The sequence below is a fragment of the Pseudomassariella vexata genome (genome assembly GCF_002105095.1).
Source record: "Pseudomassariella vexata strain CBS 129021 chromosome Unknown BCR38scaffold_12, whole genome shotgun sequence".
NCBI classification, from domain to species: Eukaryota; Fungi; Ascomycota; class Sordariomycetes; order Amphisphaeriales; family Pseudomassariaceae; genus Pseudomassariella; species Pseudomassariella vexata.
This window is the reverse complement of record NW_024467967.1, coordinates 525213-552238: the sequence shown is the minus strand read 5'-3', so window position 1 is coordinate 552238 and position 27026 is coordinate 525213. Positions and strand designations below refer to the sequence as shown.

The 27026-nt window shown below is 49.8% G+C and overlaps 7 protein-coding genes across 7 annotated transcripts; 4 read left to right on the top strand and 3 right to left on the bottom strand.

The window, feature by feature from the left end:
- Positions 1-1167: 1167 nt before the first annotated feature.
- BCR38DRAFT_460026 (hydroxymethylglutaryl-coenzyme A synthase C terminal-domain-containing protein) lies at positions 1168-2840 on the top strand (the record flags this gene model as incomplete). Its single annotated transcript, XM_040862362.1, has 5 exons — positions 1168-1224; positions 1320-1398; positions 1499-2436; positions 2513-2644; positions 2700-2840. 5 exons carry the CDS (start codon positions 1168-1170, stop codon positions 2838-2840), a joined length of 1347 nt encoding a protein of 448 aa, XP_040712492.1.
- A 3333-nt stretch (positions 2841-6173) lies between these two features.
- Positions 6174-6938, top strand: BCR38DRAFT_53024 (uncharacterized protein). The gene has a single exon (XM_040865446.1). The coding sequence runs from the start codon at positions 6429-6431 to the stop codon at positions 6780-6782; it is 354 nt and encodes a 117-aa protein (XP_040712491.1). The 5' UTR covers positions 6174-6428; the 3' UTR covers positions 6783-6938.
- Positions 6939-7891: 953 nt separating this feature from the next.
- BCR38DRAFT_350297 (uncharacterized protein) lies at positions 7892-9904 on the top strand (the record flags this gene model as incomplete). Its single annotated transcript, XM_040856555.1, has 3 exons — positions 7892-8427; positions 8491-8882; positions 8937-9904. The coding sequence occupies 3 exons, from the start codon at positions 7892-7894 to the stop codon at positions 9902-9904; spliced, it is 1896 nt and encodes a 631-aa protein (XP_040712490.1).
- A 771-nt stretch (positions 9905-10675) lies between these two features.
- BCR38DRAFT_398132 (putative mannosyl-3-phosphoglycerate synthase) lies at positions 10676-11941 on the bottom strand (the record flags this gene model as incomplete). The annotated part of the gene is made up of 1 exon (XM_040857685.1): positions 10676-11941. The coding sequence occupies exon 1, from the start codon at positions 11921-11923 to the stop codon at positions 10676-10678; it is 1248 nt and encodes a 415-aa protein (XP_040712489.1). The 5' UTR covers positions 11924-11941.
- Positions 11942-17143: 5202 nt separating this feature from the next.
- Positions 17144-18828, top strand: BCR38DRAFT_350483 (L-fucose-proton symporter; the record flags this gene model as incomplete). Its single annotated transcript, XM_040856565.1, has 4 exons — positions 17144-17310; positions 17400-17465; positions 17562-18131; positions 18195-18828. 4 exons carry the CDS (start codon positions 17144-17146, stop codon positions 18826-18828), a joined length of 1437 nt encoding a protein of 478 aa, XP_040712488.1.
- Positions 18829-20342: 1514 nt separating this feature from the next.
- BCR38DRAFT_443770 (NUDIX hydrolase domain-like protein) lies at positions 20343-21582 on the bottom strand. The gene has a single exon (XM_040860901.1). It carries the CDS (start codon positions 21197-21199, stop codon positions 20603-20605), a length of 597 nt encoding a protein of 198 aa, XP_040712487.1. The 5' UTR covers positions 21200-21582; the 3' UTR covers positions 20343-20602.
- Positions 21583-22482: 900 nt separating this feature from the next.
- Positions 22483-24051, bottom strand: BCR38DRAFT_412257 (uncharacterized protein; the record flags this gene model as incomplete). Its single annotated transcript, XM_040858666.1, has 1 exon — positions 22483-24051. The coding sequence occupies one exon, from the start codon at positions 24049-24051 to the stop codon at positions 22483-22485; it is 1569 nt and encodes a 522-aa protein (XP_040712486.1).
- Between the last annotated feature and the right edge of the window lie 2975 nt (positions 24052-27026).

The following is a 27026-nucleotide window of genomic DNA, read 5'->3' as shown; positions in this document are numbered from 1 at the left end:
GAGGAAGGAAAGGACCGACAGGTCACGTGACCTACAGGGCAGGATATGTTGGTTGTCCAACATATCCAAGTGGGCTTACTTATTAGCACAAATCCTTACAGACTCTTTAGTGGTTTACGCAGCTAGACTATTAGAGGTTTCGTTACATCATGTTGGAAGTGCAGCCAGTTTGTAAGTACTATAGGGTTTGTAAGTGATCGCGGACACATTATTCTTGGCCCAACCCGAATGTAATGAGTATAATTGACAAAAGGTCTTCAAATTCTGGCACTGGCTGCAGCTGCGAAGCCGAATCTAGCTGTTTCGTTACATGCTTCTAAGCATTGTACTCAAACTTTTAAGAGATACTTACAAATTTGCTGTGAAATGGTGAAGTCTGAAAGTATCGGTCAAAAATAGACGTCCATTCGCAGTGGGTCAAACCGCTGTTTTGATGCTTAACGAGTATCTCCATTTTTCTCTATCACTAGCTCATTATTAAGTGGGCTAATTGGACTAGCCACTCAAGAACTGCATACCACGCCTCTTAGAACACTGCAACTGATTAAAAGGCTCTAAATATCGTTTCGAGACTAGATCCAATCTCTCATCCAGACCCATACATTCTTGATCGGGTTCAGGCTACGAGAATGAGCCGGCCACTTCAGAATCGGGATATCTATGTCCTGTAAGGTCCATATTACGAGTTAAACGTGGTTTCTTTTATGTTGAAGGATGAAGGAGTTAGGTGATAGATAGGCTCCTTGGGGCCGAACAAGATCTGAAGACATGACAACGTATAATTCTAAGTAACTCCATGCTAATGCATTCAAATTGGTCTGAGGGCTATTTATCGTCAGTCTCCGTACGGATTACGGAAGTAGCTTGCTAATAGAAAGTGCTAGAAAAGTAACCTCCAGCCAAAATATCCTAGATGCTCAATCGACGAGGCCCCCTGGAAGTTACGGCACTAGCGTATGTGACCGCGGTGGAGGTGAATAAGGGAAGTGGGGGCTCAGAGGCGGCCTCTCATTTGTGTCAGCATATCAGGTTAGTCAAGCCGACGGTAGAACTTGGGTCCAACTCAGGTCCAAGTCTTAAAGCCACCCACCACCTCTTTTCCCTCTCTTACACTTGTCTTCATACCATCTTGGCGAGCAACGCACAAGTCGGAACAGCACTCGCACGATGGTGTACCCTGAAAATGTCGGCATCAAGGCCATGGAAATCTATGTACCAGCACAGGTAAAGCCATTCACGTCCAACCCCACCATCCATACCTCCCTCTCCTTCCATTGAGGTCTCTGACTGGAAAAGTGCTGGATCAATACCTCTTCGAGAAGTACCAAGGCGTTTCAGCTGGCAAGTACACCATTGGACTGGGCCTCCAGTACATGAATTACTGTACCGATAGAGAAGGCAAGTCCCGTGTCGTTGTGCCTCTTCTGAGGGAAACCATCAGATAACGCGAGGCGTTTCCGCAGCAATATCAGCGTGCAGGTCTAACCAATCCGTGCAGACATCTGTTCTCTAGCCCTGACGGCTGTGTCTTCTCTGCTCCAAAAGTTCAACATTGATCCCAACTCTATTGGACGTCTGGAGGTGGGCACCGAATCCCTCATCGACAAGGCCAAGTCTGTCAAGTCCGTTCTCACGACTCTGTTTGAGCCATCCGGCGATACAAGTATGGAAGGAGTTGACGCCATCCACGCCTGCTTTGGCGGCACCAATGCCTTGTTTAATGCCATAAATTGGGTCGATTCTCGTTCATGGGACGGTCGGGACGCTATTGTCGTTGCATCCGACATAGCTCTCTATAAAGAGGCTTCGTCGCGTCCAACCAGTGGCGCTGGCTGTGTCGCCATGCTCGTCGGCCCAAATGCGCCGCTATCGTTAGACCCAAACCTGAGAGGTGTCTACATGACTCGCGCTTATGATTTTTATAAGCCTGACGTCAAAGTCGAATACCCTATCGTTAACGGCCACGAACCTATTGTATGTTACGTCAGCGCATTGGATGGATGCTACAAGAATCTGCTTCAGCGTGTTGAGGCCGCTAGAGGCAAGTCTGATGGCGATGGACCCAAGAATGTGTCCAAGGTCCTTGACCTCTTCGACTACATGGCGTTTCATACCCCCAACTGCAAACTGGTTAGCAAGTCATACGGCCGACTTAAGTATAATGACTGCCTAAGGTCGACCGACGATGCTGACTGGAAGGGCATTTCTGATGAGCTCCGCAAGCTGGACTACCAAGAATCCTTGAAAGACAAAGCTCTGGAGAAAGCCCTCGTAGCTGTGACGAAAGATCAGTTCAAGCAACGAGTTGAGCCGTGTATTGCCGCACCTTCCTTATGCGGCAACATGTACACTGGCAGTCTCTTTTGCTCTCTCATCAGTTTAATCAGCAACATTGATCTTGCAGCCGTCGAAGGCAAAACCATAGGCATGTTTGGTGTGAGTAGCTGGATGCTGGACTCTTGTTTGTTGAACCGCCCTAACGAGATGATACTGACCTGAATGGACGTATTAGTATGGAAGTGGCATTGCCAGCACCCTCTTTGGCCTGAAAGTTACTGGTGATCTCACCAACATGGTCCAAAAGATCGACTTAATGGATCGTCTGAAGCAGCGACACATCTCGACAACCGAGGAGTACGAAGAGGTGAGGTCTGAGAATGCAATCTATTCGGAGAGATGTACTAACTTTATTGCACAAGGCCTGTGCTCTTCGATTGAAAGCCTATGGGTGCAAGAACTTCAAGCCTGTCGGCGACGTAGCCTCCCTGGCACCTGGAACATATTACTTGGAGAACGTCGATGAAGCATATCGGAGGACTTACGCCATTAAGCAGGGATAACTGAGAGGGTCAAGATTCCACTTGGGCCCGCCTAGGGTTCAAGAGAATGGCTTGTCTGTGTGATGGCACCACTAGATAGGGCAAGTCCGGTAGTTTAATATCTCCCTTTCGATCTTGAGTTCTCGTGATGTTGCAGAAGGCGGGCTTGGTGCTTTGAGTGCAAAACGAGTAAGAAGAGCGAGAGAACAGATGCCAGAGATAGGCAATGTTGGGAGGTTGAGATTGAGATTGAGAGGACTGCCTTCAAGGGGTCAATGAGATTTCTTCTTTGGAAGCTTCAAACCATGATAAAATTCCCTCCAGCCAAGGATAAATGCATATGAACAGTAGAGAAGTGGCATTATATCACGTATGTATACAGACATATCCTTTGCGAGCACAGCCCCATTTCTACTCCCAGTCACCAATTCGATGTCACTGTCCAGTCTGCGGAATTTGCACCGGTGTCTTCCAAAAATCAGGATAATTGCCACGGTGGCACCTCCAATTGGCAGATTCACCCGGAAGCATCATCTCTAAAAAGTCTCTTGAGTTAATATTCAACCAGGCTTCGGGAGCAGGTGATAATGGTTCCCTACGGATAACACAGCTTACCCCATAGCTAGAATTCCACATTTAGATTAGATGAGATGGAGTGAAGCGATGTGAGTGCATATGGGGGTAAAGTTTATGTATTGGGAAAGCATGGTTAGCTAGCTAACTAGCTGGTCGAGGACCTGTTTAGGCTGGCTAGTACCCTTGCCGCCTTATGCTATCTCATATATAGCTACAGGGTAAACCCCCTTGGGGTCACGTATCATACCTGTAGCCATACCGTGACTTTTGTGAAAGTATAGGTCCCCGTTACTATAAGGGGAACGGGTGTATATGACGATAGGATACACCCTCTAGGAGTGTCCCCGTCTATTATCCATGTAACAAGCGTTATTACTCTTAGGCTAGTTAGAAATAACGGTCTCGTCTCTAGAGCTTCAAGGTAGGGAGTCCTCCTTTACCCCGTGTCTAGAGTTGGAGACTAGATAAGTCTTTTCTTACGCTAAGAGAAGGATCTAAAGTTGAGCTGTCAAACATCGTGAGAACAGAAACCCGCATAGCATATGTGGCAACTGGACCTGGCCAGAGTAGCTATAGCCGACTTCCAATTGAAAAGTAGGCAAATAATATAGTTTCTCTGCAGTCTGATTTACATATACTCTGCCTTCCACCATTTATGGGAAAGCAGGGGTCCCAGAGCAAGTGGGTCGCAACCGACGGTGGATCTCCATTGGAAGCGATGACCCCTGAAACTAGAATAGACCCTCGTCGCATGTTCATTAATGCTAAGGGCAAAAGATTTAAATACCCTGCACAATCCCTGTAAAGATCTATTTACCCTGCAATTTCCCAGACCTCCCACCGCCTTCCCAATCCATCAGACCCACCGATCGGGCCTATCAAGCTATCCATGGGGGCGTCGACACCTTCTCATATTATGTCCAGTCTCATCACAACTAGAGCATCGCGATTGTGAGCTCTGTGGAGGGCGGCGAGAATCCCCCTTTCGAATCCTCTATTTGACAGGGCGTCCTCGAGGTACTCTAGTAATTGGAGGGTTACAAGGGTCCTCTGGCTTGAGCTTGAGCTCAGAGACGTTGATAGCTGGCATCGGGCTACTATACGTGGCAGCCCAAACTGTCGGAGAGAGAGATTCTGGTAGATAAGGGGTTATACCGTCCCCTCCTGCTAGTATTACGGTAATGGCATGCCCGCAAGGGATTTCATTCCTTTGATACCGACGGCATGAACATGTCCCTGCTGTCAAATTTACAATGCAAATAAGGCCGTCAGGCTGTACTACTCTTGCTTCCGTTGGTGACAAAAACTGAGCACGATTACTAGACGCCCATTGCCTCCCTTCTCGTAATTTCCCTTCAACGAATGGGGTAGCTGTCGCCCTCTTCTCCATAACCCGGTGCCATATTGAGTCCAGGAGAGCAATAATTGGAAGTTCCCGATTAAGCTTTAATACTCCGTTTTGCGACTCGACGATATTACTTGTATCGTGGCCATATCGACGCCCAGAGAATAGCGCCTCGGCCCAAAGCGAAGGGTTTGCCGCCTCTAGATATGCCGCAGCTTCGGGCTTTTGTTGTCGAAGCTTCTCTAAAGCTGCCTCGTATTGGGCTAGAGTTGGTGCTCGGGCGATAGTCCAAAGTAAAGAGGCAAGCCCTCTCCCGAACTTTCCCGTGAAATTCTCCTTAATATGATGACAGCACCACGCCCCTGTAGCTAACGGGCCGAGGACCTTCTCCGAGTCAAGGAGTCCTTATCTCGGTCTGATAGAACTGTGCTCTGCTCTGTTGAGACCTCTGGGATAGCCCAACGAAGGTGCTGTAAAAACCATGTCCAAGAAGACTTATTTTCCGACTCGACTACCGCCCAGGCCAAGATAATAGTCTCGCCATTCGCATCGATCGTGACGGCAAGCAATAGAGTAAGGATGAAACGACCTTTAAGAAGGTTCCGTCGATAACGAGGAGACGTCGGCAAAGGGTATAAGTAGAGCGGCTCTCAGCAGGGCAAATGAATATTCGTTCAAAACGTTGATGGCGGTCTCGAAGTAAGTCGATATGGATAGCAGGAGAGATGGTCTCTAAGAGCTCCTTATAAGCGGGTAGTAACTGGAAGCTATGTCGTTGCTTGCCAATATCTCCGTCGAGTAGTCGCAACCGGCACTCTTGAGCTCTCTTGTAGTCGATATCTTCAGCGAATTGGATACGGAGGAGGTCGAGTATTTGTTGTGGGGGGGTCTGCTGTGTTACTGCAATATTGGCAGCGACAATACGGTCTAACCAGTCTTTCTTAGACGCAGAGAATTTTTGCCTTGCAGCTCCGCTACAACTATGCTCCGTTTCGAGAATATGAATCTGCCAGATATCCTCACTAGGGGAATAGGTTGCTCGGCAGCGCCATAAACAGCCGCTTAACGCAGAGGCACACACCCAGGAGCCACGGGTCTTATCTCGCCGCTCAACCCGATAAGAGAATTTCTCCTTTACAGCCCAATTGTCGAGGGCAAGCGATAGAGTATCAAGGTCAAGGAACTCTTGTCCATCAATAGGAATAGATAATAGGGGTAGCGACGTCATGTTGAGCTGGGGAATAGTAGTCGTATGCTAATTCCAGAGGCATGAAGTCAGAAGGCATGGCGGAAATGTGGAGAGAAAAGCGGCAGAAAAATTGTAGGGTAAATAGATCTTTACATGGTTGTGCAGGGTATTTAAATCTTTTGCCCTTAATGCTAATGCCCTAGCCCTTTGGTTCCCGGACGCGTAAGCTGTGGCGCGCCCTTCATATGCTTCATGCAGCCGCCCTTTTTTGACCGTGCCGTTCATTACAACTTCTGCCTTGAAGGGATTCGTATTGAGCACGGGTTGCTGCCCTGTCGTGATACCGAGCGCGACTCATGCACTGATCGATGAATGAAGTGAAGATTAGATTTTTCTCAGTCACTTGAGGGAGTTGCCATCTCATTGTTTCCTCTGGCACAACACGAGTCCGAGTCGTTGTGATTCTCATTACTACTACAACCACATCCCACATCAACCAATGAACTACGACGCCAGAATGTTCAAATCATTGGTCATCACATTCCTCATTGCCTCCCTCACAGCCGCAGTTCAGGCCGCCGCAATCCAACCTGCCATCACGTCATCGTACTGGGCGCCGACAGGGGGCTACTACTACCGCTGTAACGCGCCATTGCTGGTAGAGATTTCGAAGGACAAGAAGAACTGGAGGCCATCGGCGATATGCCTGGCGGGAACTTGTTGCTCCAGTCTGTCGGATGGGCCACGATGCTCGAAGGAGTCCTGCGCACTTGTCGCGCAAGAGCCGGGGAAAATGGGAAATAGTGCTTCTGGGCTTTCGCCAAGTATACCGGTAATCTCGACTTCGACATGATGATGGGGCGAGAAACGGCATGGGGTAGAAGCCGCAGGCTCAAAGAATCTCAATTGTGATCGTTCATTTGACTCGGGCTTGGGATATGGGTATGGGCGACACATGGCTCGCAAACTATGGAAGAAATTCCTGGTTCACACGAATGGCTGTGAGCAAGGATAGCGCAGTTACAATTCGGCGACACCTGCTGGAGGATTATCATGGTCCTGTGTCTTCTGGTCGGGACATCCGCGGTTGCGTTGTTACGGCGGCGGATTGGACCAGGCCTTAGCTGCTGATTACAAGTGGCCCCTTAGGCCCTCGAGCTGGAGATGGCTTGGGATAGTCCATTTTCAGGTAACAGGAACACCATATTGAGTTCCGGCCTATGCTGTCGAATTCGGGACCGAATGATCGGAGATTACAAGGGAAGAGGTGGAATCCTCCTGGTGGCAATCCTGGCAAGAACAAGTGAGAACAGAAGGGACTGCCTCCTTGTTCAAGGTCTACCACTCCGGAAGCATCAGGAATACAGCAACACCGTTAGCGACCAATTCGGCTGATTAGGTAATAGATATGGGCCATAGCGAATCGGATGAAAATTTTGAGGTACTATGTAAGGCTGTCTGCTTGTGTGCAGGTAATTACATCAGAGGTATTCACATTGGAGTACTATGTCAGATCAGTCGGCTTTGCGGCCTCTTAGCGTCTCGTTGTATATGGGATTCATCAAGATTTGAATATCCGCCTTGCCATTTAGCCACACGAGTATTGCATCGACGTTGCATGGACACCGCATACGGCTGAGGATTGCCAGCTTGTGGCTAAAAAGGCAACGTAATTGGGTTGGATACGGTGGACTGGATCTGCATCTTGCATAGCAGCAACAATAATTCGTAAGGATTTATCCGTGGAAGCCACTCTAGAAACGTGTTAGCCGTAAGCCCGTACTTTAATCCAGACATGCTTCGGTCAAGAGGTAATAGGCTGCTGCCTGACAGGCCGTAGAGGAAGCTCTTTATTGCCGGATATATAATTATAACACAGGTTTGTTCGAAGCTTCCAATGTGAGATGACTTTTAGTCCCACGGGATTAAGCACAGTTTCTTACCAGGCATATATCCGACACAATGAGGTCCTCGCTGGCTCTGGTGTTGCTCGCCAGTGTCACTAAAATCACCTGCTACAACTTCGACTTTGAGTCTATCCAGCTCCAAGACGAAGATGTGGACAAAAATCCGGATGTTGCGTTTGGCGAAAAGTCAACCCCTATCGCCGGCGCTGAGGCATCCGCGTGCCGAGTCTTCCCCGGAACAGAGCAATGGCCAGCGGACGAAGCGTGGACTCGACTCAATAATTCACTTGGCGGAGTCCTCCTGAAACCGGCGCCCCCTGCTGCAGTCTGCTACCCGAGCTCACCATCCTATAATACCGCTCAGTGCAATTATATCGTGTTTAACGCCTCGACGAACCGTTTCTACATCAATGATCCCCTCACGGTGTTGACCGAATGGCCCGAGGGCAGCACCTGCCCCGCTACTCTGACACCCAAAGGTAACTGCACTCAGGGCGGATTTCCTGACTATGTCGTCAATGCGACGACGGTAAAGCATATACAGATGGCTGTCAACTTTGCCAGGAACAAGAACATCCGGCTTGTGGTCAAGTAAGCTACTTCTCTTGAGAAAGAATAGCACGGCTCGTAGTGAAGCTAATAATTATTCTTCAGGAATACCGGCCATGACTGGGTTGGCAGGTCCACTGGCGCCGGCTCTCTCAGTATTTGGACCCACTACCTTAAGAGTTTTGAATTCTTGCCAGAGTATACACACGACAAATATAAGGGCGTAGCAGCGAAGGTCTCATCCGGCATAGAAGCCTGGGAAACATACGATTACATGGATATCTATAACATGACCCTGGTAGTGCCCAACGGATACACTGTCGGCGCCTACGGCGGTTGGATGACAGGTGGTGGACATTCCATTCTCGGCTCCATCTACGGCTTGGGAGCGGACCAGCCGCTGTCGATCCAGGCCGTGACGGCTGATGGGAAATTCGTCACTGCCGACCTGAATAATAACCCGGATTTGTTTTATGCACTTCGTGGAGGAGGCCCTGGTGAGTAAAACCCAAGAACTTGTTTCAACTCGTTCTTCTAACAGGTTCTCGCAGGTACTTTCGCCATCGTGACATCAGCTGTCATCAAGGCTTTCCCGTTCCTCGAGGTAACTGCCACGACTCTCGCCTTCAACTACCGGAACAGTAGTACCATTCCTGAGAATGACATCACACTGCCCCTGACCCTCCAAGATCGGGACCTCTTCTGGCGCGGCTTCAACCTCTATAACCGCTTCGGCCTCTCCGTTGTCGACGCCAACGGCACCGCTTACAGCTACGCCACTGCCCTCAACAACGCTAGCAACATAGAGTTCACCGGGACCTTCGAGTTCCCAGGTAAATCCAAGACGGAAGTCAAGAAATTCATGCAGCCCCTTTTCAATGAGCTCAACAAAATGGGTATCAATGTCACCAATCCCGAGCCCGGCCCTTCCACCAACTGGGGCCCCAAACGCGATGGCGTGGGCGATGTACCAGGGAACTCCCGTTTTGGCTCACGGCTTTTCCCACGAGCCAACTGGGAAGATGACGAGCTATGGGAGGATACCATGCGCGCCGTCCGCGAGACGACGGAGCAGGGATACATGTTCCATGGGATCCACGTTGCACCGACCGAAGAAGTAGCCGGGTATCCGGGGCAGAACGGGATGAACCCCGCGTTTCGGCGTGCGGTCATGCACGCGGATATGTTCGATATCGGCTCTGCGTACGATAACGGAGGCTCTAGAGGCGAGGCGACGCCGGAGCAGATTATCAGGGGGCACGAGTTGATGAACGAGGCGCTGAATAAGTGGAGGGTGGCTACGCCGGATGGAGGGGCGTATATCAACGAGGCCGATGTGCAGGAGCCGGATTGGCAGAAGAGTTTCTTTGGGTCTAAGTATGAGAGGTTGTTAGAAATTAAGAAGAAATGGGATCCCTGGAGTCTGTTTTGGGCGCCGTCTACGGTGGGGAGCGAAGGGTGGGCTGTCAGGGATCCAGATGGCTTGCCGACGCAGAATGGGCCGCTTTGTAAGGTTTAGGGGTTGACGCATGTATGCGACGAGGCGAGGCTTTGGCACCGGATTCTACGGAATCCGAGATAAAATTAGCTACTTCACGCTCGACAACGCCGAAAATAACGATACAGCGGTCGAATGGCTCGGCGAACAGCTTGGTTTCGATGGATAGCGCCGGGGTTGACGATGACCTCATTTCCGGCTAGTCAACCCATCAACCCAACGGAAGGAGATGGTGAGATTGACTGGGTTGACTCGAGGCTTGCGTGTGGAATAGGCAGCGGTGCTCATGGGGGGCTTTTACCACAGCCCTGTTCTCCTATGCTACCATCGCGCTACTGACATTTGATTTCTTGCGGTCGCATTGTTGCAGTGCTGGCTGGTGTTAGCAAGCGTGGTCATGGTTATCAGCCCCTTTATTCTGGCCGAGCTCCGACCCTGAGTTCCAGAAGTTCTATGAGATGACCGAAAAAACAGTCTCTGAACCATTTACAACTCTTGGCATGCATGCCAGAAGAGACGAGACTGAGGACCTTCCATGAAATGAAGGGTAGCTTTTGTCTATCAAACTAAGTGATGTAAACGAGAAGTTAAGCAGTTCATGTATCCACCACATTTTATTCGCTATCACATTTCAAACCAGCTGCCAAATTCCAGTCGAAAGCACCAAATGAATGTCTTATGATTCCTAGTTTACCCAACCAAGTGTCGTGACGATATGCAGAGCTCCAGCCTGGGAACTGTCACAAGAATTCATGTAAAATAAACCGATTGGAGAGTAGGAAAATCCTTGATTCAAGTTGACTGAATAGAACCCCGGTCGATGGGACCCAAAGCCGATGAATATGAACATGCGCAAGACTCCCCTGTGATCTGATGGAAGCTTTTTGCGTCGGAGTTCAGCATGTCGTAGAGCATCAACAAGTCCAAGGACCCGATTTGTGGGTAGATATTCCCTTTTGCCGGTTCTTGATCCTTTGCCAACGCCTCTTCGGAAACCATCAGGTCTTGAATTGCATTGCGGATGGGCTCAGGGGTGATATTGGAGTGATATAGCATATTGAGGGCTTGGAAACGCATCTTTTGCACATGTTCCTCTCCTTTGTTATCATGTAGGTGTGGGTTTCGGGTCTCTATTTGGTGGATGTGGACCTCCCCAACGAAGGGTGGGTTTTCGGCTTGGGTTACGGCTTGGCCATTGCCATTTTCGAGCAGATAGATGAGTTCGTAAGGCTCGACTGCGAATCCGCCGGCAAATTTGAGCTTCAACCCCAGCTCAAGAGGCATGGCATGTTCACCAGCATTGCCAGTCTTGATGATTTCGGTTCCAAACCCCGAGTGTTCTTGCAGTGTATTGTTGAGCCACTCGTTGATATCCCTGGAGCTGCGGCCCTTCTTGTCGAACATCCAGCGCCCATGGCGCTCCTTGGGTTTTGAATTCCATGCAACTCGTACCATGGCATTGGTTGAAGCAGCGAGATGAAGACCGGCTGCAAAAACCTTGCAATATTCCGTCACAGAGCCGGGGATGTAATTATCGGCGTCGACGAAGCCTACATATCGACGATTGGTCATTGCTGCTAACGCCATACCAATGACCATGGCTTCGCCCTTGCCATTGTGAATTGTCCCATCTCGGTCGACGAGTTCGGCTGCACCAGTAGCCACAAAAGCTTTGGCAACATCCCTGTCTTTCTGGTGGATGGCGAGCGCGAGTCGGTTGGCATCTTTGCAGAAGCTTTGGGTGAGTCGGACTTCAACCTGATATCTGTCGACTGGTCGGCGTTCACTATTCGAGACGAAGATGATGAGGCAATCATGGGGGATCCCGGACAGAACTCCTTCGATCGTCTTGAATTCTTCATTCATGCATAGGATGACTATGCACATCTGCGACTCGATTTTATTCAGTTCAGCTGGCAAGACGGTATCGCTGCCGACGGATGGCGAGGTAGATCCAGAGTCGAACTCGATAACCCGCTGCAATTCGTGAATCTGGACAGCGCCAACCTGCTCAAAGCGGGAAGATTTAGTCAATCTCATTTTCGTTGGAGGATAACTCAGAGGTGGAGTGCCGCGCACCGTAGCTCCTTTATATACTAATTCATAGCAAAACCACTTAAGTAGACGCTAAGAGGAAGTGGGAAGTGACTGTCGAGCATGTCATATTTTCGAGACCGAGTGTAATCCAAACCGGCTTCTGTACATACAGTCACAGTAATTCGGTGAGACTCTTCGCCGTTGATGTTCCTCATCACAATATCCCATGCTCACCGAGGCCGAGGTGCGTACGCAGTCCGCTATTTCAAAGTATTGAGGCTGAATTTGACCGAATGTCAGCCCTGCGGTCTTTGAACCGTCAGCCCTACAAGACATACGCGGCTGAATCGCCTAGCTCATTATTCAAACACGATACCTAACTAAAGTAGACGTCGTTCATTGTAATATTTCGTTCATCCAATCCAAATTTCTACAAGGTGGGCACATCGTCTATCTCGCGCATAATACGAATGCCCCTCTGCGACCATGACAAAGCAGCATGCCCAATCACAATATCCCTTGGATATGTTGATTCCTCCGAGTCGGAATGAAAGATATCTAAATCAAAATTTTGTTGGTCTTACAACATATACACTGCATTAGGGCGCGAGGTCTTTCGACCATAACGGTCTTAAGTCATTTGCAAGCTATGAAACCAAAATTAGTATATATTATTATTAAATACGCCGTAGGCTCGAAGCCCCCGGTACCTCTACTAGTACTCCCGTATGTCAAACCGTGCCCTAATGGCTGGACTAAATACATACGCTGCGTCGTCGGTTCGCCCTATTGGCGACTGCGTTGCGTTCACTACCATACTACGTTGGTTCTCAACCTACCAACAAAGTCCCCCCTGAGAAGATCGATGCTATCTGGGCCTTGAAGCTGTCCGACCCGTCCCTAGCAGCCATCTTACAATAGTCCCACTAACTACTGGTTCTCCTGTTGCCGTTGCGAGGTCTCTGCGAGAGTATAGTGGCCGTGGTGCGATGGCGGCCCGTAATCGTTCCCTCGGTCCTTCCAACAGCCCGCAGAAGAGGATTACGTGCTCTGCCGTCTCAGGGGCATCGCCACAGCGGCATAGCGGCGAGTACACGCCAAAAGCCCCTGTCTTGAATAAGAAGGCTGCTAGTCCTATTTTTTCCGTCCTGATCTGGCACAGCGTAGACGCCTCCAGTCGGTTCAGGCCGAAATACTTGCCCCCTTTCGGTATCTGCATCGAAGGGCCCTCCGGTTCCTCAGCGATAGCGCGTCGCTGGCGATCGTGATGCTCTGCTCCGGTGAGCCATCTCTTCCTCCAGTGGTCGAGGAGGGCAGCCGGGACCTCCTTTTCCTCACTGATCAATTAGTATATATTCAAGGCTAGAAGGGAAACAGAGGCATAGATACATTTACCTGAAAGGGCCCATAAACTGGAGAAGCTACGGGCTAAATGGGCCACCAAATAGCTCAGCTCTCTGTCGCTCCATCACTGCATAATTCTCAAAGATTATATATAGCCTTCCGAGAGTCTCTACTGAACCAATCAGACCTGGATATTCCACTTGCCCTTTGGTGCATGGAACTGTGTCTCAATGGATGATACACCATCCACATCATGCTTAGGAGAATCTATACGGTGAAGAAAAAAAGTCTCTCTCGAAACCAGCGTGGTTGAAAAGCCGCTATCTGACATGACTAATGTGACTCAGAGTTCTCCCTGTGTAGCGATTCACCTTGCTACCATAAGTGCTGACTACTCCATTTAAATCGACGGAACAAACGGACTCGAAATATCGCCTGATCCAGGCCTATCATCGTATCTGGGCTATCTCACATCTTTGGTTCATAACTGGGGCAACTGATTTTGCCCCTTTGTGGCTCTGTATAGCCATTTTCAGGGACCAGTCCGGAACATTTCAATATTTTGCTCGTTCCAAATTAAAATGAATACTACGGGTGCTGAATTTCAGGATATGTGACTAATGGCTGCAGCTACGGAAGGACTATCTATGGGCAATTGGCCCAAGCGCTGCACCCAGCACACAGGCGGTGTGCCCAGGGCAACAAACAGAAACCGATGTCACCGAATACCCAAGTTCGGATTAGAGGAGTTACACTGGACGAGTAAAACGAAAGGTTCAGAGTTGCAACAGACTGCATGTTCAAGGAATGCACTAATCCTTGTACTATAATCTTCAGGGGGACTCCAGGCTGATCCTCATGCGTACGACTGCACACAATACACGACATGGTGGGCCGAGAACGGACATTTGTTTACCAACGTCATTGGCCATATTGCAGCCAGCCAAGAATGACACGCCTCAGCCAAGAGTGGCACGCCTCGGACAAGCCCGGCTTAGAAAATTGAAATATCACTCTGGAAATTACTTTTTCCCCGGTTCAGCGCATGTACATGGTTTGGTTAGGTAGTTGCGCAATTTCACCAAAACTACTTGCACGTGTTTCCTATAGTCGGCCAGCAGCGAAGCTTACACGGGAGATCAGCTCAATACATCGTGATCCTTTGCACGGCCCACATTTACAGTTGAATGAACTCGCAATTCTTAACTAATGGCTTGGTGTAGCCGAACGTCGTTTAGATGATTAGACAACTAGAACTCTCCCTCGCTTCAAACCTCAACACGCATTCGAATAACACATTTCGCTAAAAGCAACCAGCGGACACTCGTCATCTGAATTTGTTTCTCGCCTCCGTTCAACAAAGTCTGCTAAATACGACGTAGTATAACTAAGTCATGTCTTCGTTACTGCGGAGGATTCACACGTGCTACTATATTGGGTAGCATACAGCCAGCCTTGATCAGATGCCATTGATGATGAGAATTAACCTTCGTGAGACATTCTGTGCATTTTATTTCATACATTCATAACGATAGTCATATTTCGGTATTCATGAGATTATTGCCCCGGGCAATTGAACTCATTGGTGCGATATTATGTACCGATGCCCGATGTGCTAGTTGCTTGGCCCTGTAAACGCAAGTGCTTCAACAAAAGCCGGTACGACTGCCGGTCAACGTTGCGCTGCATAATGCCCCCTGGGCCATCGTAAGCAACCTTGAATAACTGAGCGCTTCCGAGTTCCTCTCTTGGAGGGCACCCAAAGCTTATTGGGGTTGCACCTCCCAAGCCTTCCTCCCTAGGCCCTCATCGTATAAGATAGCAATAGGAGCAAGGAATCGCACCCAGTGGATGAGATTTCAAACAAATGTCCCTGACTACCTAGATAAACACATGAGGAATCTATGAGCCCAAGCCTCAAGGGACTGGAGTATTTTCTTGATATACAAAGTACCTCGGCATGATCCCCGCCTCTCCGCAAAATTTCCCCATATTCCCCCCTCCTTCTCCCCCCTCCCGACCCACTGAACGAGTATGGACAACCCATGAAAAGTGGATGTCCATCTCGTCGTCACAACCTGTTTGACTGTGCCATTCGATTGTAAAAGGACTGCTGAGACTGTAAGGAGCAAGGATGATCATCTAACCGCATTGACCACCTTTTTGCATGCACCCCCCTTTTGCAGGGAAATTCTACGCCTCAACAACGCGACGTCTCTCAATTTACCTCGCAATTTCTCCCTAGCTACGTACACAATGGCTGATCCAGTAGAGAATAGTCTGGACGATTTTGAGCAGCGAATTAAACGCGCTAAAGAGCTTGTACGTCAGGGCTTTTCCCAGGCTGTAGCAGCCCATCGGTACGGTATCAAGGGGACTATATTGTCCTACCGCATTCGTCACGGTCGTTCGCATCGCGACGCGGCCTCCGGGTAACAAAAGTTGACTCTAGTGCAGGAGGAGGTTATCGTGAACTGGATCATATACGAAGAACTATACGAACGGGCTCCTAGTAAGTGTTATATAGCCGACTTTGCTACCGGAATCCTCCTTACTCAAGGGGATAATAATATACTCGGCTAACACTAGGTGGATTACTTCGTTAGCCGCTATCTATAGATACGTATTAAAATTAGGCGCGTCGTAGATGCTAGCCGAGTTAGAGCGTCCGATTCGAATAAGATCCGAGACTTCTATACCCTCCTCGAACGCTTACGTATGAAATACCGAATAGCGACTCCTTATCCTCAACGGCTACTAGATATATGTTTATACCGAATTTATATAGAAAGCCTACTCGAATAGAGTCGCCGTACTTTATTTACCCTTATACTGTAGTAACGATCTCTAGCCGTACGATATCGGGCTATTCTCACCTTTAAAGACTTACTACCACTAAGAGCTTAGGGCTTACGCTTCTTATAAGGCTATAGCCCTAATTTATAAGTAACGTATACTAGAAGTATATCTACGTACCTTAAAGAGAGCCTTTACTACGGAAAATATTAAATCTAGCTAACGGAAGACTAGTATATAGCCCCTAAGCTCCGAAGGACTAGTCGACGTATCTTATAATCCCCCGGAGCCTTATATACTAGATCTCCGCCTTATATATTACTACCTCTAGTTTCTTTTACTCCTTAGAAAGCGTAGTAGCTATCTAGCTAACTATAGTCGATAGAGAAAGCCGAGGGCGGGGTATCTCGTAAAATTCGTACCCTAGTAGGTAAGTCGGGTAAGGCCCTTACACTCTAGGCCGCCGAGAATACTAAATTACGTATCGAAAACGAGTAACTATATAAAGACCTCGATAAAGACGCTCTATATATACGCTAGCCCGTCGAGCATAACCCGAATAAAGTGTTCGTTAACTTATTAACGATCTAAACAGTCTAGGATAAGCGAAATAAACGAATACGGCCTATTTTACCGGATAAGTAGTTAGAAATTGACACTTTTCTCGAAGGAAGGGTCCCTCCTAAAAAGAGGGCTGGAAAGAATATATCTAAGTCTTCGGACCCTTAAATTAAGTGTGTTCTATATATAATAAATACGGACGAATTATTTAGGTTAATTTAGTTAGACTGATGCGAGTGCATATGGGGTGTGAATTGTTGTATTGGGAAAGGATGCCAGGTCAGCTATTCTGGCCTGGCAGAGCTCTTTTATAGCTCTTATCTATCTTATCTATAGCTATAGGGTAACCCCCATGGGGTCACGTATCATAGACCCTGCAAATGGGGGTGTATGCAAACAGGTGGTTAATGCGGTTACACGTTTAGACGATCGCATTAGGTATAAAATAGCGACAAGTCCGCCAACTCGGCGGATGGTAGGCATTGTACTCTAATCTCTACGAACTCACGAACACCATAGAAAATGGGCTTCAAGCAATTCCTGCAGAGGCGGTCGTTAAAATCCAAAGACGATAAACGGACACCGGCGGCGGAACTTACTCTCAGGGAATCTTTTTACCCGATCTGTTTGGTGACGGTTCTGTTCTTCCTGTGGGGGTTTAGTTATGGCTTGCTGGACACGCTGAACAAGTACATCACCCTTGCCACCGATCCTACTCCAGTGCTCAGAATCCCAAATCATATCATGCAAGAGGAATTGCTGACCCGAATCCTCGTAGGCATTTCCAAAACACACTCGGAATCAGCAGAGCTCGTTCCAGCGGCCTGCAAGCCGCGTACTTCGGGTGAGTCGCTTTTGCTCCATTCCGCAAGCAATCCTCGCGGGTGACAAACCCGAAGCCAGCTCCGGCTCCAAGCTGACCAGGCCATGTTGCTACAAGTGCTTACCCACTCGCCGCCCTCGGTCACGCCAACTGGATCCTCCGCCACTATGGGTACCGTGCAACCTTCATCTGGGGTCTATTCCTCTACGGCGTAGGCTCGCTTATCGCCTGGCCCTGCATTCTTGCCCGTTCCTTCGCCGGCTTCTGCGTCGCCATCTTCATCATCGGCAATGGTCTAGGCTCGCTCGAAACGGCCGCCAACCCGTACATTACGGTCTGCGGTCCACCGAAATACGCTGAGATCCGCATCAACGTCTCGCACACGTTCAATGGCATCGGCACCGTCATCGCCCCCGTGCTGGGGTCGTACGTGTTTTTCGTCTTCGACGAGGAAACGGCGCTGCGAAACGTGCAATGGGTGTACTTGGCCATCGCTATATTCGTCTTCATTCTCGCCATAGCTTTCTGGCTGTCGGTCATACCAGAGATCACGGATGCGGATATGGCGTTCCAGGCCAACGAGTCGCATGCTAATGCCGACGATCAGCCATTCTGGAAGCAATACCGCCTGTTCCATGCCGCCTTTTCCCAGTTCTGCTACGTGGGCGCTCAAGTCGCGATTGCTGGGTGAGTTCAGAAAACGATGGAGTTGTGCATTTGGGCATCATGCTGAACCTTCGGGATTTCTAGGTACTTCATCAACTATGTGGACGACGTGCTACCTTGGAACCCGAACGACTCGATGGCATACCGCTCGGGTATCGGGTCCAAATACCTGGCCGGCGCCCAAGCAGCGTTCGCATTGGGCCGGCCCTGTGGCATCTTCCTCATGAGATACTTCCGCCCGCGCTGGATTTTCCTGGGCTTCATGTCAATGTGTGTCGTCTTCGTCGCACCCTCCATCACCCAGCGTGGCTTCACAGGCATGTCGATGCTCTATGTCACATTATTTTTCGAGTCTATTTGCTTCCCAACCATCGTAGCCCTTGGCATGCGAGGGCTGGGTCGCCACACAAAGCGAGGATCAGGCTGGATCGTAGGCGGTGTCATCGGTGGGGCGGTGGTTCCGCCCCTGACGGGTGTCACCGGCGACTTGCACGGCACGCCGATGTCTATGGTGGTGCCGCTGTGTTTCTTCGTCGCAGCATTAACATATCCTCTCGCACTCAATTTTGTCCCGTCATACAGGGATATCGCGGATGCCTTCTCGGACACTACCATCGGAATTGAGGGCGGTCACGCCGGTGTGACAGACGAGGAGAATGGTGTCGTTGGTGGCATTTTCGGCGATGAGAAGGCTGTTGAGGTTGAGCATTTAAGGTAGATAAAGCGCAATGCCTTTCAGGAGTGAAGTGGCACAATGGCGTCCCTGAGAACTTCGACGGCAGAGGGAGTAGGGTCGGCGGCATTCTGTAGGACCGCGCCAGCCTTTGAACCCCAACGGCTGTTTTCCGCTTCTGGCTACAGCAGCCAGTTGGCAGGGTTATGAATCCTGTGCCTCGAATTCTCTGGTGTATCAATCACTATTAGATCTTCAGGAACGAATCCTCTGATAATTGGCCATTGTTATGCTCAGACGTGATCAGCAGCCTCAAAATGTGCAGCCAAGCGGCACGTGCTTCTGTACTCAAGGTCCTTATGGCGAATTGAATTTCTTTTGACGTGAAGAGATAGGGACATTCAATTATATGCATTGCCATAGCTTGCGGTAAATCTGATACATTTATCATGCCCTCGATCTACTGTTTTCGGCATCTTGGAACAAATGTAAGGATTACAAACTTCCGCAGAAACATCCTTACCGGGCTTAGTGACACTGACAATGATCTTGGGCCAGCGTAAATGCGGAGTGCTTCTGCATTGACTCCAGGAATCTCTAGACTTAGCCAACACCTGAACCCGCCGTCTCGAAGCGGGGGTATTTAGTGACTTCGCAGCTAGCATTGATTACAGCATACGGGCTCGTGGAGTTGGTTCGGAACTGGCAAAGTAAACCAAATTCCTTATAGAATAATGCCAGCACCAAAAAACAGCGGCTGTCAATGCTCGAAGTAATAAGCCAACCGAATCATCATGAGAGCACCCGGACCATTGGATTGGTTTGATTTATCTAGAAGCTCACACCAAAGGATAATAAGCAAAAAGGCCATTGCATGCATCTCAGTATGTGGCTTGCACGCAAAGAAATATGATATCTGATAACATCGGCGAAGAACCCTGGCCCCGACATTCTCATGAATAGCAGCCTTGAGATCGACATGAGCCAGAAATAAATCCCCTGGAAGCTGAAAAATGATGGAGCACGTTCTGATTCGTTGAAGTGTGCTCAGCGATACACAAGGATTGCTAGTGTCCATGTTTCCGTGAGTAATACTATACTCTACTAGGGCTTTTGGAAAACAACCACGCAAATCTATCCTGGTACGTCACACCAGGTTCAAGCATGCATGGGCCCCGTGGCGAGCAACCTGCCACAAATTTCGTCACTATCTTGTGAACCCGGAACAACTGCTTCAAATCACACCTTGAAGCGAAGCTTCACGGGATGGCCAGATCATGGTATGACTTCAGAGTCTGATGGACCAAAGGCTTCTCAGCGATTCTATGGAGATTTCCCATCGAGACTTCCCATTGAGACTTCCCTTGCTTGCCCCTTGCTTCCCAAGATAGGCCGGTGCGGGACGTCTCAAGGCCCCTGGAAAGGACTCTGGAGTCGAAGTCTGGGGTCGAAGCAAGGTCATTGGGTGAGGGTTTCAGCTCTGCGGGCACTATTTAGTCCAATTACGTGAATCTGTGTGACATCCTGGATGGTGTTGTTTGAAACAGACCAGCATTGCAGCATAGAATCGTGATAACAAGCAGAGTGAACTCCCCAGACCACTCTACGTCTGCTAGATCTAATGAGCGAAAAAAGTGGAAGCGTCGAGAGTGTAACGGAGGAAGTGGAGCAGGAGAATATCACTCGATGATGACCTTGGGGTCGTAGCAGGATATTCGAAATGCAATGTATGCATGATGTCCATCACACAATGACCATGTGTGCGAAGCAAAGCTCATCCCTCCCTGTCCTTTCCTCCATACCCTTATAGACCCCTCGCTCAAGAAGCCTTCATAACCCTCCTGCCCTCCCTCAACAACTCGAACGCATCCAAGATAGTCTGTTTCTGCTCCTCACTAATCCAGCTAAACACCCTCCACCCCTTCCTCCCCTCCTTCACCTCCTCCTCTGTGACCCAAGTAAAATCACCATGCTCGGTCGGGTCAAGTTTCACCTCGGGCGCCTCCTCCACCTCTTCCAATCCTCCCTTTGCAACACCCCTAGTCTTCTCCACCTCGAACACAAAGGTAATCTTTCTCCAACCGCCCCATTCATCAACCCAATCGTGCCCATCCTCTACGACGTCTATCATGGCCGTCGCGATAAGTCCAGCTTCTTCCCAGAGCTCCCGCACGGCGCTGGCGATGATGGTCTCGTCCGTGGGTTCGCAACTGCCTCCGGGGACTTCCCATTTGAGGGGCTCGTAGATCTCCTGCCGGCTGCGCTGAATGAGTAGGATGCGCGAGTTGTGGAATACAATAGCGCCGGCGACTAGGTGGGTGATTTTGTCTTCGTGCTGGGTGATGTAGGCGGTGGGAGAGATTTGATAGGTGGCGAGGGAGGCCGGAATCGTGATTTGGTTGGGTAGATCGGTCATTTTGGTTGTGTTCGAGAGGTCGATTGCGGTGGTTTTGATTTGGATTTCGGCACGAGAGTAGTGGTTTTGCCTTTTGGTAAAGGGGTAAGCTAATATTATGGGGGTCCAGGTTGTTGTCACAGTTGAGGTTGTTGATTTGTGCTTAGATTACATTCAATGGGTTGAGTGGTTCAAATCCACTTCTGACACAGGTAGGAGCAACTCGAGGCTAGTGAATCAAGGTTGTTTTGCGATTCAAGCGGGTATGATGGTGGATGTGTGCATCGTCACATACTTGGACTACGCCTGCCGATTGACAACTCACCAAAGGTGCAGGCACGAACGAGGTTATGCGAACTGACAAGATTAAATAATATCCACGAATATGTTTGCCTGCCTTGATGCCCCAGCTTATGGCCATCTGGTGGGCCTCTCTCTTCATCAGCTGTTTCCAAAGAAAACCCCATGTCACAATTTCTCATCTTACATGCGCCTCTAGGTAGCAGCTGGATCAGGATGCAAAATTCCCCGTCCGCGGTGAGGCGAAAAAGCAAAAACCTCAACGATGCTGAAAGGCTAGACTGCGTCTGGAAATAAAGACGCGAGGATTTCCCACACTGGATCACGTAGGGCATCAGAAAAGGCGTGGTGGCGAGCTTATCAGTGTAGACTATGGCTGTGTGGGATGTGAGCTGGCACCTGGTTGCAATTACACCATGAATCTCTAAGCGAGCTGCAAAGGTCCTCTTGGAGCTAGGACGTTGTTGGTTGCGGCGTTGAAAGGGAAGAAGAGAAAATATGACGACACAGGCAAAAATGGTGGTTCGCAAACCAGAAGATCCGTCAGATTTTATATTAATTGATTAAGCGAGACGCCTCGTTCGGAAGATTCCATGGATTGATAACAAGATCAGGCAACAGCAACCTGAGGTCAGAAGGTAAGATAGGGTTCATCAGCTTCAAGGACCTCCTCCTGGATCTTGTTGAGACCACGTAACTAGCTGATCAGTATCAACAGAATGATTGATAAACTACCAACGTTTTTTATCTGAGGGAAAAAGAGTAGTTCGCTCATTGCACCAACAACGTCAGTATGGCCATTCCAAACCATTAACCTGGCCATAAAATTGGTACCGAAATCCATTTCAACTACATGAGAGAAAACTCACTTGCGGTCTTACGAAACCTGTAAAAGGGTATACCCAAAAATGCTAGCCCAACGTGATAATTCATACATGTCCTTGAAACGGTCTGAAATCGAGGGTGGAAATTCTTTGACCAGTCATCGGTCATACGCAAGGTCATTACGCCATCGAGCCATTCTGCGAGTGATTTGGCTGCAGCCTTGCAGCAGTCTGGCCGACTGTCCGGTCTTGTGGTCCATAGAAACCATGTAACTCTTCGCTAACTGTCCCCAGAGGAGCCGCTTGCACCGAGCTGTCGCTCTTCCCCCTATGGTGGCTACCATCACTGCTGCGCCGTATGTGTGCGACGGGCGGTCTTGTGGCACCACTGCTGGATCGCCTCCGGGCAGCCGCTTCAGAAGCATCCAGCTCCGAGACTCCGTGTGCACCATCAGCGCTTCCGATAACTTCGCTGGCGTTGCTCTGTCTGCTAGCCCTAAACGTGGCTTGGGAATCGGAGCTTCCTCGGTTCGTGCCGTACTGATTCGTATACCGCGCAGGATCGTAGTAGCCCCCAGTAGACGACTCGATGCTCGGATGGCGGATGCCGTCGGCATCCATGTTAGGGAGTGGGTTGTACTGGCCAGGCCAGACTGACGCAGGGGGTGTCGAGTGGCCCGAGGAGAGCTGTGGGCTTCGCGCTGGAGAATGGAGTCGTAAATCAACACTCGAATCGGATTGGGCTCGAAGGTGGGACGGCCTAATGCTGGGTGTCTGCATATGAGGATCGATTTCCTCATCAACCTCCATCACAGTCGAAGCGCCAAAGCCAGTCTTATGAGACGTCTTCCCCGCAGATGATTCACGCCTGGATTCCTCTACGATCCGAGCCGTCTGCTTCAGACGCCGTATGATGAAGAAGGCTGCAGCAACTACAGCAATAAAGAGACTGACGACACCTCCGACGATGCCACCAAGTTGGCCTTGTGTAAGGCCGCCGCCTCCGCCTCCGTCTTCGCCCTCTGACGAAGTTGGAATCGCTGCCTCCTTGGAAATAGTGCTCGGAATGAGTTTCGGTAAAGCGCTGGAGGTGCCGGTACTGACAGAGGCTGGAGCCGGTGTGGTCACACCCGTTATTGTCGCCACCGAGGTAAAGGTGCTCCCAGCCGAGTTGGTCGTCGTGACTGGCGAAGTGATGGTATATGTAGACGGTTCCGTTGAGTAACAGGAGCTACTGCCGCAAGCCAACCCGTTCTTGCAGCAACCATACCCAAGAGAGGATGGACATAAGTAGTAGCTTGTAGGGCATGAATCTGTGTAAGCTAATCCAACTGGGGGGTTGCAACCTCCAGGGGCACAGATATAACTCGTGGGACAACAAGCGCCTAACACAGATCTATCAGCATTTCGTACAAAGCAGGTCAACAGAGGCAATTCACCTGGTGCTTCCAGCCCACAGTTATAGTATCCAGCCTTACCACAGGCTGTTGTTGGGCCAGCTGTCGTAGCATAGCAATACGTCGCCTCGCAGGCGTAGTTGTTGGGGCAACAGCCACCGCTGACAGAAGCGGGACATAATGAATAGCCGGATTGACAGGTATCGTCGTCGCGTCTCCGGTGAGCGTCGTGCGCCTTTTCCAACCGGTGTATTTGGTATTTGTCGTGATGCGCCGCGGCGGCAGTCCCTCGTGTCAATACGGCGACAAGCATAGACCCGAGGCAGGCGGCACAGCTCCAAAGCCGGTGCATTTCGGCGCTTGGGCGGCGGGGTAGCCGAGTTTGGAACGGCGTTGGAATGTGTAGATGACGCCCGCCGTCTAACGTGAGTTTGCTTTGCGCCTTGAAGGCAGTCGGGTAAATCGACTTTCTCGTCCGTTTATTATCGTATGAAAATATTGCAAATAGGCCAGCTCAAGCGACCATATTTAGGAATCCAAGGGGAGAAAGCTATCATCAGACACATTGGTGAGAGCAACAAGACTCACGATGGTCGCTGCGGTGCGGCGGGGCGCTTACGGGCAGCCGCGCCACGTTGGCACCAAGGTATTCTGCACCGGTGAGGCTGAGGCAACAGCAATAGAGTGGAAATACGATCAAAAATATCAAGGGACGTAATGATTTGTTACCGCGGGTTGCCGGCAGATACCTTTACAGCCCCAAATGAACAGATCAACGACGAGGGAACCCAAAAGGACCAGAATGCAACAGTATGTTGGTATGGATATCTCAGAATTAGATGAGAAGAGCGAGATCAGCAACTCCAGAGCGAAGAGGGAAGCAACGAGAACTGGCGGCCATGCAAGCTGACTTGGCTGGTGAGCATGAAGGATTCTGACCAACAGCAGAAAATCCTAGCCAGCCAAATCCCCATGTCCGCATCCACAGTTCCACACCTCCAATTGTGCAACCTGAACGAGGAGAGAGACTACAACATCAGCTGCGTGCCGCACCATGATTGTCCAATGGGGACACATTCTACATAGATGGTGTCTTGGAGCCTCGGGATCACGGTGATTGGATCCAAAGTGACCGTAGGCTTGCGACTACTGCCAGTTTGCCAGTTTGTCCAATGTCCAGGAATAGAAGCCCCGGGCAAGACATGTAATTGTGTTTGCGACACCCCTCACCTCGTCTTATGTGCGCTGTAATAACTGTGTGCCACACTTGTTGGATTATCGCCAACTTCTCCGTCCAGTCGCACTGCGACGAGAATTGGATGCGACCACTCGGACACGCCGCTGTTGTGCAGATTTCAGAATGAACTTCGATCCGAAGCGCCGGTCGCGATGACTGCCGACGGTTGCCTTCCGTGTCGACAAGAAGTTTTCTGCGCAAGGATTTTGCGACACTGGGATGTAAACTGGCAGGGCTGGAATCTGCACTGGACAAATGTGTGAAGGTACAGACAATGTAAAGAAGAAGAAAAGGCGAAGACGGTTATGAAGAGGAAGCAAAGTCGCTAGAAGGAAGGTATCCCGCTCAAAGTGTTGTGAGCGCGGCCGGCGGTCAAATTTCCAACACAACTCTACGATAATCGGTGTACTACGTGACAGCCGGGCAAATCGCATGTAGTACAGGTGCGACTTCAGAATCCCATGGTTGGTCAAGATCACTGATCGAAATCGAGACATTGGGGACGCAGGAAGGAAGGTTGTACTGCTCGGCCGAGGATTATCTTGGACCTTATCAGCTAAACTGCCATGAGGCTGGAACAGGACGACCCCTGGTATGGAGTGCGGCGTAGCTTGGTCGCTCATCGGCGGATCACCGCCGAGTGAAAGCGTGGACCCTCGTTCGAAAGTGCACCCTAAGGCACCCAAACTTCCGGAAGGAGCTATGGTTTGAGTATGATGTAGACGTACATAGCCTGTCGAGTACTGGAAGCCATTCTGGTGGTTGATTCTCCTCATATCATTGTCTGTCAGGTCTCGCTGTCATGCGGTGCGGGATGCCTGCCAGCCGAGGGTTGGATGGCCACAACCTTGTAGAAGAGCGCTGGACGCTTTCGATGGCACAAGGGACAGAATATGTGGAGGATATAGACCTGGCGTTGATAACGTTACTATAAAGGAGTATTAGTAGCAAGCTTACCGCAACATATTTGCTTTGGGTTAGTTGCAGCGGAGATTAGCAGTCTCCCTTCAGACCGAAGCGGTTGTGCCTCAATTATGTGCGGATCAAGACTGTGATTTTATGGCCGCATTAGCCACGTTTTCGCTAACAGTAATCTTCTTGATAACGTCAGGTCGTTTGATGAAGCTTCTTCGTATGAATGGTATCCCGGAGTTCGAGTTTCGTGGAATTTCCGAAGTGCATGCGGGCCGTGATAGCTCTCCGCTTACAGGTTGGCAGATCATGGGGGTTGCCGGCCGAGCCAGGGTCAAGCCAGGGCGCCACAAGGAAGGGGCGAAGGAGGACAGTTAATGATATCCACAGCTTGTGCAGTGATGTCCAGAGAAGGACAGATTCAAGCCCAATGCGGTATATGCCGTCCACAGAGGTTATACCCCTAGATGAATTTGTATCGATGATGCAGCTGCCCGGTTGGGCCATAGATTGGGTCGTCCATATGCGGGTTAAGTTTGAGCATGAACGTACTCCGCATAATGCATGTGTCCAGGGTAGATATGCAAGCACCACGTTGTATGGCCATTGATGCATGAAGAAGCTTCACGGAGATGTATAGCTAAGGAAAGCGCCAACTGGTTGAGAAATTGAGACCGTATAGGTGAAGACTGGTGTAGATCGTATGCTGGAGAATCGTTTCTAGATGCTGCATCTTTGCCAGTAGCTCGTTCTGTCTCAAATGGTTGCTGAATCTGCATGGCGTGGACGACGATGTGTCATTAGACAAACAAGTATATTTGCCTCGTCCCGACTCCTATAAGCCGCCAGAAAATCTGAGCCTCACCCCAAGCATCGCTGATGACCAGTCTAGGGTGTATCAGGCCTGTGAAGATTCAGGCGCAGTGCTTGCAGGCACATTCCGCGGGCAGCGGCTGTTTGACAGGAAAGGACGGAGTTAGTGAATTAGGGTGTCGTACAAACTCTCCTCAATTCAGGCAGGTCTACTACCCTCTATTGTAACTTCCTTAATAAGGACCTTGGGAGAAATGGTAATCAATTGCGGGTTGTCGAAGTATCATAGTCAATCAGGAAGTTGACAAAGATATTTTGTGATTCAAGTCAGCAAGGAGCACCATATTACGCTAAGCCTCTTTAGG